The 11,798-nt window shown below is 45.3% G+C and overlaps 1 protein-coding gene across 1 annotated transcript in view; it reads left to right on the top strand.

Moving 5' to 3' along the window:
* glis2b (GLIS family zinc finger 2b) overlaps positions 1-11,798 on the top strand; it is a 35,648-nt gene that overhangs the window by 23,012 nt on the left and 838 nt on the right. The window contains exons 2-6 of the mRNA XM_077558002.1: positions 8,471-8,656; positions 9,342-9,475; positions 11,250-11,405; positions 11,476-11,609; positions 11,677-11,795. Of these exons, the coding sequence (XP_077414128.1) occupies positions 8,479-8,656; positions 9,342-9,475; positions 11,250-11,405; positions 11,476-11,609; positions 11,677-11,795 (721 nt within the window). The 5' untranslated portion in view covers positions 8,471-8,478. The remainder of the gene's footprint in view (positions 1-8,470; positions 8,657-9,341; positions 9,476-11,249; positions 11,406-11,475; positions 11,610-11,676; positions 11,796-11,798) is intronic.

Raw genomic sequence — 11,798 nt, 5'->3', positions numbered from 1 at the left:
AGAGAGAAGCATTCTGATAAAAGAGGAAATAATAGACAAGCCTAAAAAGGTAGAGGGAGAGAGAGGCCCAGGAGGAGGAGTGGAAACTGAGGTTTCCTGTCTGAAAAACTCTCAGCTGTGTGCGGCGTTCATCCATCAGGTGGGTGGAGGACGTTCGCAGGCCGTGGCTCTCGTGTGAATGTGTCAAATCCATCCAATATTTACACTACGCGGTTTTCTGTCATCATTCTAGCATTGGGGTATTAAACATTCCCTACAAAAGTAAGGTTCATTTTCATCAACTAATTAGATCATAATAATTCATCTATTATTCAAACAAATATTACAACTATTTTAGTCCATATTATTACCAAAATAACTACCAACGCGTGGTTGTAGACGATCACAATTGCTTATTGAGCTCATATGAAAATTGACTTTGGCAGTGTTGAGGGGTGGTGGGATTCAACAACATAAAAAGTGGCTTTGTTTTTAGTCACTTTTTAAAGATAGAGTTGCAAGAGTAGCTGGGAATGTCACCAAAAAGTTGACACAGATTGCGTTTACATGTGGTCAATATTGGGGTAAAAGTCAAAATTCCAGTTTCTGAAAGATTCAGAATAACCCACTTACTACATGCATGAGTAGACAGAGTTACTCCCTAGACATAGTAATGTGATCGATCACCATCTAAACTGCGATGCACGGACAATGTCTTGACACAAATAGACAGCATTTTCGCTTCTGATTATCAACCGTCGATAAAAAACATTATATCCATGTCACTCACCACACTAATGAAGTACAGACGCTCCCCAACTTACGAACGAGTTACGTTCCGAGCGGTCGTTCGTAAGGTGAATTTGTTCGTAAGTTGCTTCAGTGCTATATTTTGTATAATAATTTTAGTTTAAAGAGAATACGTACAGTACTGTACTACGTATGTTAGAGAGAGAGAGCGAGAGACACACACAGTATGTACATGTACGTAATAAGATAAATAAAATGAAGTTTAACTTACTTTTGGAAGATGTACTCGATGCTTAAGGATTTGATGGAGGAGGAGGAGGAAGAGGAGGATTTTATATCATGAGAGGTTCTTCGTCGTCGCTGGAAGGGGCTTCAAAAGTTACTTCCTCCTCCGTAACTTCAATGTAGGAAGAAGTTGAGGGTCGAGGAGAAGAAGATGAGGGTTGATGAGTATCTTCCTTGGAGGATTTACTAGAAACTGGCCGAAAGAAGCGATCTAACGACGATTGCACAGTTTTCTTCTTTTTTCATCATAAATGATGCGGTAGCACTGTATGGCATCATTCAATTGATTTGCAACCTTTGTGCAACGTTCAATATTTGGGTCTTGCTGCTCGAAGAGTGCGATGGCTTTATCTATGAGCGACAGGCGTTTCTTCTTCTTCCTCCTCCTCGACACGTTGCTGAGCCTCCAATGCTGGGTGAGCTCTCACAGCGCCAAGCGTCGGTATTAGCGGCGGAAAGAAGCACTACAGTACTCGGAAAAGGGTGCGCAATACAAAATCTAACTTACAGCATCTCTTTCCGAACATTTTTTGACATGCGCGCATACGCGCAGACATGTTCGTATGTACCGTTGTTCGTAACTCGAATGTTCGTAAGTAGGGGAGCGTCTGTAGTCAGCTTCCTCTTCGCTTCAAAAGTATGTTGCTACATGGCATCCAAAACTTGCCATGTTTGTTTATCTGTGCTTGTGTTTTTCCTGGTGGGTATCGCGCGAGACACACGCACATGCAAGTACTTACTGTACTCAAAAGACCAAGATTTCTTGCGGATATCGAGATGCCCAAGGATCCGTTCAAACGAGGGATTCTGATTGCGATTATATGATCAAGTAATCAGGGTAGAAAAGGCGTAACCCAGGGGTATTATTTGGGGGGCGTTCTCAGGGTAGTATGGCCGTAAGCCACCATTTCATAATGTCAACCGAAATGTTTCCAAAGTTTACCAATCTTTGCGATCATGATCAACGTGCCATTGAAACATATGGCTAAAGTCGTCTACTGTATCCGAGAATGAGGGCGGCAACCAAGTAATAACCAAATCGGGAAGTGTCAGCACGTTGGTCAAGGGAACTGGCTGGACTTCCAAGTGTTTGGACTGTGGGAGGAAACTGGCATACCCGCAGGAAACCCACATGGGCAGAGAGAAAACAAACAAAGTTCTCAGGAATTGAAGACCTTCTGTTTGTGTCTTCCGTGGATCTTCTTGCCGTGCCACCATGACGCTGTGTGTGCGTGAGAATGAAAATCTCAGCTAGAGATGGCTTACTATCCTTCAGACCACCTCCTAGAGTCACAGCAGGGGGGCGGGGGGAGATTAGGTTACATCCTGGCTCTGTGGGGGCCACGCAAACACAAATCTCACACCTGAGGGTTGGTGTTGATGATGCCTGTGGTTGCTTTGTAGATCAGATCAGAAACACGAGCCTCTTGCATGCAGATCTCGTCAAGCTAAAGATCAGTGGTTGGGATCAGGGTCAAGAAGTGATCCATGTGAGCTTAGCCTCGCTAGAGCACGAAGGTCCACGAGCCCACCGACCTTGTGCTACCTTAATCACCCGCCCACCTCTCTCACGCCTTTACCAGTGCTTCCAGGATTTCCTGGGCTACAGAATGAACCGTGCATTTGAACATGTAGATGAGCGGCTGGCACTTTAATTTCGTATACCAATGAAACATACCAACGGCAATAGGTGAGCATGCTTCTATCATTCGGTGATGAAAGTACAACTTTTCTATGTAACTGCAAACTAACTCAAGTCGTCTTACAGTGCTTGCAACAGATTTAGATGCAGTGTCAGAGAGATTTGTCTGGTCTGTGCTTGTCATCATGAGCCATCCTCCCAGTATTTTGTGGTTGACAAGTATTTGTCAATATATGCTTTTCATTTTTGCATCACCACAACATTGCTCAAGGTGCAAAACATTCTCCTGAAGGAAATCAAGGATTTGTTTTGCAATGCCTTTTACTGATATTTGTCGGGAGATGGAAGAAGCTCGAGTTGCAAATGCCTGTATTGTATCTTCACACCAAAAACGGAATTGGGTGACAATTTTTTCTGTCAATTAGGTTTTCGTACTATTGTTTTGTGAAAAATTGTGAAAAACGATTGTTAAAAGGTTAATGCTGCCAATTTCCACAACCGTAAGGTTGAATTCTCTGTGAAGTTGTACACAGTTTTTGGAATGTGGTTTCCTTTTGTAAAATGCGATTTATCACTAAATGGGTGTAACGTCCATACACACATAGAATGCCTGCCTTTATCAGTATAACGAACGCTTCAGCTTCAATATGCTAAAATTGGACCGAAGGAAATATTTATTCAGTAACATGGTAGTGCCATTTTGGAATATCCGCAGAACTTATATCTTATTTTGTTAACTCTCTCACACTGGCATTTTTTTGAATGATTCAGCTGTCTTTTAAGACTGGGGGTAAGACACCAGACGAGGCAACTGCAATGCCCACTGGTCAATCCGTAACTATGTATGGCTTATTTTGATTCATTGTATTTATGTTGGTTGGCTGTTTAAACAATAAAAACAAAACTAACATTTGTGCGGGAGACGGCTATGACAGGTTGGAGATTGGTTGAATTCACTGGAATGTTGCTATCCCAACGTTGCGATTCCTGACGGGACTGTTTTACCAGCCCTTAAAGACACTTGGGTCCTCTGCTTATGTAGGATCAAGTGGGCACACACAAAGCCTGCCGCCACCTCCTCCAGGCACTGGTGAATCCTCCCTCCGCCTCCCTGCTGGCCATTGCCCCTGTCCTCTCTGGCCGCTACATGCTATGTTTACTCTGCCCCACAGCGCCTGGGCCCCGCCGAGGGGACAATGCCGCCTTTCAGAGAAACTCTCGACCCCACGGCCGAGCACGGAAGTCCGCTTTGGGGGGGGCTGTCGGACGACACCCCTTCCCCAAACTTCACAGCCGCCCGCAAACATGCACACACTAGTGAGCAGTGCATCTTCCTCTCTTTCCTGCTTAGTCTTTTTTTTTTTTTTCATTTCCCATAAACCCCCTGGTCAGCGCCAAATGAGATCCAAATACTGAGTCACTTCCCACCCAGTCCAAATTCTTGAGAATGTCCGGTAGTGGTGGCTGATTCACCACAGGGCTAACATTAAAAAACGCAATTCAATGTCCCCGAGGATGCTTAATTGCGCTCAAAATTGGCGTAAAAAAAAGAAAGACGTTTAATTTCAATGCGACTCATGAAAGCTTCAGAAGCATAAAAAATGCTGACTGTGCGTTTTGCTTTTTCATTATTTTTTTGGTGATACTCAACAAGAATGTTAAGAGCAAAAGGTGAGAATAAGAAAGACAGGACGTTGTGTGAAGTAAGCGGACTGGTATGGTTGTGGTATTATAAACAGCTTGAAATTTCTTTTTGAAAATGTTTACTATGTGTCAAAGAGGGCTTGTCTCTTGAAAAACTCAGAAGTCGGGTCCCTCATATTGTAAGGCACCAATGTATGTCGATGTCACAATCAAATCTTGAGAACTGCTGATTCATTCAACTAATGGCCCCATCAACTAATTGTTTCAGTCTTAACGTTGTTAAGGTCAAGTTTCCATGCAGTTTTTAGATGAAGGCCCGGCGCGTATTACAGTGCTTACAAGGAGGGAGGCCACGTTTCTGTTTGTCCACCCGCAGAGGATGAGAGTTGGATTTGTATAGAAAAAGGTTAAGCTGATCCCTGGTCTGCGCCTCGGGGTAAGGGGCTTACTCATTTAGTGGATGACAGGCGATTTTCTGCTTCTTTGAGTGCAATGTGAAGCCACCGGTCTCGGCGTGCTGCGACACTTCGGCTGCGTTTACACTGCAGTTCATTTCCGACTTTTTCCCCGAAAGTGTCAGATTTTTTCATCCAGTGTGAACGGTACAATTCCGATTTTTTCACACCAGACCCGGGCCTCTTTTGTATGTGGATATAAATCGGATATGTATGCGATGCGTCTGCACTGTGAACGCTCATCCGCACGCATCCGATTCATATGTCATCAAAAGCCTGATATGCGCTCTGCACGGGCGGGAGAGAATGCTTGGAAGGGAGACTACCGACACGTCTGTGAATATATACAAAGCTGTTTTGAGGAACAGTGTTACATTTTTATTTGTCTTTAAATTTAATCACACGTGAAACATGAAGTTGACGTGTAGAAATTCAGCCCTGCAGACGGTTCATCACGAATGGCGATGACGCAACGTTATCTTTGGTAGACTCAATGAAATGAGGAGGTCGGGGAATGTCCCCTCATTTCCGCCAAATATTTCTATTACCTCTTCCAACCTCGCTAGTCTGGTGACATGAGATGAAAAAAAATTCTGTTGCTGTTTGTAAACTACACATTCAAAACTGACGCACGAGGAAGGCAGAGGATAGCAGCCAACCAGGAGCGAGCATGAAAACAATCCACCAACCAGGAGTCCACCAGACCACCAATCTGTAGCGTGCGTTGGCACAGCTAAATTTGCATATGACACTGATAATACTCGCTTGCCTCGGCGGCTTGGCTGGCGATGAAACGTTGCGAGTCAGGTTACTTCCGTGAACACTGCAACGTGACGTCGCTTTGGGTGTACGTCACTCGACGTGTTCTCTTTGCGCATGCGAGTCGCATCACAGGTGTGTTGCGTTCACATTAGATGTCGCATTTGTTTATGCAATGTGAACGGAACATAAAAAGATCGGATTTAACAAAAAAATCGGAATTGGGCATCACGCCCTGTAGTGTGAACGTAGCCTTACACTGCGGTCAAGGTCGAGCACATCCTTCGGGCGTCTACAGTGTACTGTTAATGGCAACACCAAAGAACAGCAACAGAACCGCTCCTTCAAAATTTCGCATTTTTTATTTGGCCCGTGAGTATATTGTCTGTATTGTTTAATAAGTAATCATCATCTGTTTTGATCTCAACCCTACCCCTGCAGTGTTTGTGGGTGCATGAATGCGATGGCCATCCCTCATTGGGCCATTGAACCTGGTGACCCCTGTGCTTCATACCTCCTAGACACATGGCCTTTCTCATGTGGCCCCCGGCCAGTGGCTCTCAAAGCCTCCCATTCACAAGTGTGGTGCCGCATGTGTGTGTGTGTGTGTGTGTGTGTGAGAAAGAGGGGGGGGAGGCAGGCGAATTTGTTAAAATTAATGTTTAATCAATGGCTGCGTGTGCACTACACATTAGGGGTAATCTAAATACTGGACACTATTAACATTGTGTGTGTATATACGAGTGCAGTAAGCAAATTCTAAGGTGATGTTTTATGTATTTTGAAAGTTGCACGTAAATAGCAATAACCTGACAACAGATTGTATTCCATGTTAGCCCACATTTCAATTGGGGCTGCTAATAAAATATTACAAGCAATTAATTCAGGGCAACACAATGGAAGCTTATTCAAACAATACAATTTTCTGTTTTATAAAAAGACATTTAACATAATTGAGTTGCATGGCCCATTCCAAAAATTAATTGCCCACCTCTGACTTGCAGTTTGGGACCCCTGTGATCAGCTAGCTAGCTAAGCACAATTCTCTAAAGGCAGCAGTCTGACTTTTTCGCACAATGGACCGCTTTTGCATCGGACATATTTTGTAGCGTAGCGACCAGGTGATACCCATCTCGCCAGTGGCCCCACCGCATTTGGCCACAGTCTCAAGCCGAATGTAACTGTTAGCAGGGCCTAGTAAAAAATAAACAGTTGTTCATAGGCTACTATAATGAATGAATGCCTTACTTAGCTTTAATTTTGAAGTTTGCCCTAAGAAGCAATTGCTGTGGCGGCTGACTTGACTTCAAATTGAGGCTGGCGGCCTGAGCACAGTCAAGCTGACTGACAGTTAAAGGGACAGCAACGTGAAAAATAAACTTTCTGGAGCTTTTAGCCATGTTAAAATGCAAATTCCTCACCAAAAACATCACAGAAGTTGCCCTCCATTCACCCCTCAATGGGAAATTCTAGGTCATTCTGCTCTCCAAGCACCAGCCCCTCCCAACCTGAGAAAACGAGCTGTTCGAACTTTTTGACGTCATGAGGTGCGGCCACACCCCCGCACCGCCTCTGCGGACTAAACGCACGCCCACTTTCTCTGCAAACCTGCATGCTTCCAGGATAACGACAAAAGTAGCCTTCATGAGTAAACATTCTGTCCAAAGGAATCCAAAGCAATCAATCATCCTTCACATTTGCAATGCCAAAGTGCAATGACAATTGGCCGTCTTAAAATCCCAGAAAGGGTTTTGGCTGACACTTGTGTAAATAAAGTAAAACCTTTCGCGCTGTTGAACATAACTGAACGAATGGCGTAGTAGTTATATAGTTAACTATAGTTAACTGTAGAAGGGCTTAAAATTCCGGGATGTAATCCCTTTAAATAATTTTAGTGTGCAAAAGCGTGATGAGAGACTTAAAATGGAGCAAAATATTAAATATCCAGTGCTCAAGTGCACCAGCGCAGCACACTTATCTGTGCCTTTGGATTGCATTTGAATGGAATTGAATTGACAAACATGTCAGCTCTATTGCCTTTTCCAAATATTGTCGCTCTTCAACGAAAAGCGTGTACGGTATGCATCTCTAAATGTGACATTTTTTGTGTTATCCCCAAAATCGTTTTTGTTTTTTTGAATTTGGAGATTAAGTAAAGGACTTATTTCATATCAGAAAATGCGGCAAGTATTGCCTCCATTCTGGTTCATGTGATAATATTGCTACTTATTTTAACTAGCCATTGTTTCCAAGGCTTTTTTAATGGCTCAAATGGCTTCCGTGAGCAGCAATTTGTATTCATGATGATGTCGGTTTTAGGTAGGGTAGGGGAACTGCGAGTGACATCTCGATGAAGTGCCCTGGCCACAACCCTCAGGCTGGGTCTAGAGGTCAGTATGTTTAGGAGAAGGAGGAGGTGGAGTTGGTGCAGCTGGACTTAAAAGCCTGGGGCGGCGGGGGGTTACCAGTGGGGCCTAAAAGGTCTGTAGGGTCTGAAGGTACACAGTGTGAGGTTGGTGGGGCTGATGTGACAGGGGGCCGGGGGTGCGCCTGGCTGAGGGGTGGCGTGGTCGAGCTTGGCGGTAAGGGCGACCATCTGGATTGGATTGTAGACATTCCTCAGGAAGAGTGTGCGAGTAAAGGTCAAGATGTGAAAAAAGGAAGGGTGATGGGGGGGTTTCTTGGATCGCCGTGTTTGTTTTTCATGAGCTTACTCAGTGTTTCGGTTTACAATTGTGGTGAGTTTACCATTGTTGGAGAGAAATACTTCCCCAGCGGGACAGTGGAATTCCAGATACATTTAACCTGGCAAATAACACAGGTGTATTTCATTATCAGTCACAGTTTGACTTGCCATTTTACTGCATTCTATGTGCTTTACGAAGACATCTGACTGTCCTTTACTGGACCCCCCTTGGTCTAACTTGGCCTCTATGTGTCTGCAATGTTTGTGCAGGTGTGGTCATGCTTTCCCTGGACGAGCCCCTGGACCTGAAACTCCCTCGCCGGACCAATGGGCGGGACCGGGGGTCGCGCTCGCCCCCCCTCTCGCCGATGATACCCAAAAGGGCTCGCCATCTTTGCATGACGGATGACGGTACAGCGGTCATGGATCCCGCCTCCCCGGCATCCCCGCACACAGGTGGATGACGTCGCAAAAGGCAGTCCTCAACAATAAACGACCACATAGGTCGTTTTGAAATGTGCCAAATTACGACAAAGTGTTACGTATTGTAGTTTAGCGACCCCTATGGGCCATGTAAATAGCGGAAAAATAGTGAAGTGAACCAACCATAAGTTTAGTTACTGGGATTCAAACGCGGACCGTTTGGTCGGAAGATGAGCGTCTATCTGACTGAGCTAACTGCCGAGTGATTGTTTTAGTGTTGACTACATGTTTTGTAACGTCCACCATACTACCGCCTCACTAAGCCTCTTCTTAACCTCAACCATTAGTGTCCCATGTAAAGACGTAACATGTACAACCTCACTGAAAGCCTATTGCTAACCACAACCATTAGTCCCGGTGACGACAAATTGGCCAACATGTCAACACTAAAAAACACTCATATATTTGCCGGCCTGTTAGCTCAGTAAGATAGATGTTCATCTTCCAACCAGGCAACCCGGGTTCGAGTCCTGTTAGTATTTTTTTGCTATTTAACATGGCCGATAGACATCGCTAAACTACAATACATAACACTCGGTCGTATTTTGGTGCATGCTAAAACGACCAAATACGGTCGTTTATTGTTGGAGGACTCTTTGCGTCGCAACCCTCAGCTTAGAACTCATCTTGCTTATGGATTTTTCTATGGCTATTTCAGGTATACAGGTAGTCTCCCACGACCGAACGGATACCCCCACACCTCCTGCAGTGGATCTGAGCATGTCTCCCTACTCCATTCGTCACACGCCCACTTCACCTGAAATGACCAACGGCACCTACGCTCCTGCAGTGGTGAGGTTACTATTGTCAAGCTAACACTCCGAGAGAATGCAGTTGGAAGTCAAACCATTTTAGCACGTATACAACTTTTATGTGGGGTCGGATTGCGCGGGTAGCAGCTTTAGCAGAGAAACCAAGACTTCCCTCTCCCCAGCCACTTCATGCAGCTCTTCTGGGGGCATGCTGCGATGTTCCCAGGCCAGCTGGGCGATGTAGTCTATCCAGCATTTTATTGGTCATCCTTAGGGGCCTCCTCCCGGTAAGATGTGCCCGGAATACCTCACCAGGGAGGTTTCCAGGAGGAATCCTAATCAGATGCCCGAGCCACCTCCTCTGGCTCCTGTCACTGCAGAAGAGCAGCGGCTTGACTATCCCCTATCTCTAAAGGAGAGTCCGGACACCCTGTGGAGAAAACTCATTTCAGCTGCTTGTATCCGGGATCTTGTTCTTTCGGTCATGATCCACAGCTCTTATCCATCGCTGAGGGTAGGAACATAGATCGATCGGTAAATCGAGAGTTTTGCCTTTTGGCTCAGCTTCTTCTTTACAACGACAAAGAGATAGACATTTCCAGATAGAGAAAACCTCATGCTCAGAGTAGAAGGCCCCTGTGGTGCCCCCCGCAGTTGTGAATAGTAATTTGATTTCAGAGATACAAGGACGGAGGGTCCTCTGTTTACAACGGAGGGAGACATTACCCAATCCTTTATTAAAGTCGATATACACCGTAGTCTATCAATAACCGACTTTAATGCAGTAGTGAATTCATAATTACAGTAAATATTTGTATCAAAACTCCTTCTTAACCATAAATATAAAACAATTAAATGAAAAGCCGTAAGTGTGCCTTCTTGTGCCACATTACCACATTTTCTACCACCACTGTGAAAGCTAATTTGTTCCGGTAGAAAAAGTGTGCGTTGTGTAAATCCTTGATTGCTCGACAGAATTGTCACTTCCATGTTATGTTGGTGAGCTACACTATTACGTCACACTATTTACATGGCCATCAAAAACACGCCTACAGACCATGTGGTGGAAATGCAAGCCTGAACTGAACCCCATGGTGATAGCTTACTGTCACTGGCAAGGGCTGCAAAGTGTGTGTGAGAGAGAGTGTCTGCTTGACGCTTCCTGTCCCTCGCATAAGATCCATTCAGTGCTATGAAGCATGTGTGTTATATACATGTATAATCCGATTAACGACAATGTACAGCCGCATGCCGAGTAATTTATTTGCCTCCCAATTGAATTGAGACAAGCTGGCTGGAAGCATTCGCCCACCCCCGCGTCCCACTGAGACAGCCCCTCGTCGCCGTTAAACAGTCTGCACTTAAGTTGACCCCACATGGAGGCAAGTAGGACGTCGGCTCTCCATCTTACGTCACAACATCTCAGTTTGGCGTGGCGAGGCAGAGATGAGCGGGGTAAATTGGTTTTCCCAAATTTGTCACATAGCTGCGAGCCAGCAAGACAATGAGCTCTAAGATCCATTTAGGACTATTGTTTTCCAATGCCATCACATCAGGTACATGCACTGAGAGCATTTTTCCCCCTGCTTCAGTTACGCCCTACTGTAATGTTTGAGTGTGTGAGTTCTAGCTTAGGTGAATCTCACAGCTCTCATGCTGAGCTCAGAGATGAAGGGTGGTTTCGTACTGCACAGCAGGCGACTGCATGAAGAAAAGAAAAAAAGATAGCAACCATTCTCTCAGTATATCTGGAACCAAATATAACCAGTGCAGTTGACTGCTCATGATCTTATTGATTGCGTTTTGCTCCCTAGAATTCCCAGCTGTCACAAGCTTTTCAGTTTTTTGTGCCAATCGGAGCTGGGGCAGGACTTCACCTGCCATCATCCATGTTCATCGGCCAGACGAGTGATAAAAGGGCGTCCCCGGACCTCTCGTCAGATGAACAGCTGGCTTGCCACTGGAAGAAGGTGCGACTCAGAACACGGAGATTCGATGTAGCCTCATAAATGAAATACAATTTTATGGGGTTTTCTACAGTGCCACCTGCTCTTTGACTCTCTTCAAGACCTTGTAGACCATGTCAATGACTTCCACGTCAAGCCCGAGAAGGAGACAGGGTACTGCTGCCATTGGGAAGGCTGCGCTCGCAAAGGAAGGGGGTTCAATGCCAGGTGAGTGGCTCACACACAAGAAGTGTCAAGAAGGAACTGAGGTTGATGGCGTTTTAAACCCCCGCAGGTACAAAATGCTCATCCACATCCGCACGCACACCAACGAGAAGCCTCACCGCTGTCCCACTTGCAACAAGAGCTTCTCGCGCCTCGAGAACCTCAAGATACACAATCGCTCACACACAGGTC

The sequence above is a fragment of the Vanacampus margaritifer genome, chromosome 2 (assembly GCF_051991255.1).
Source record: "Vanacampus margaritifer isolate UIUO_Vmar chromosome 2, RoL_Vmar_1.0, whole genome shotgun sequence".
NCBI lineage: Eukaryota > Metazoa > Chordata > Actinopteri > Syngnathiformes > Syngnathidae > Vanacampus > Vanacampus margaritifer.
The sequence above is the reverse complement of the archived record's forward strand: the minus strand, read 5'-3'. Positions and strand labels throughout refer to the sequence as shown.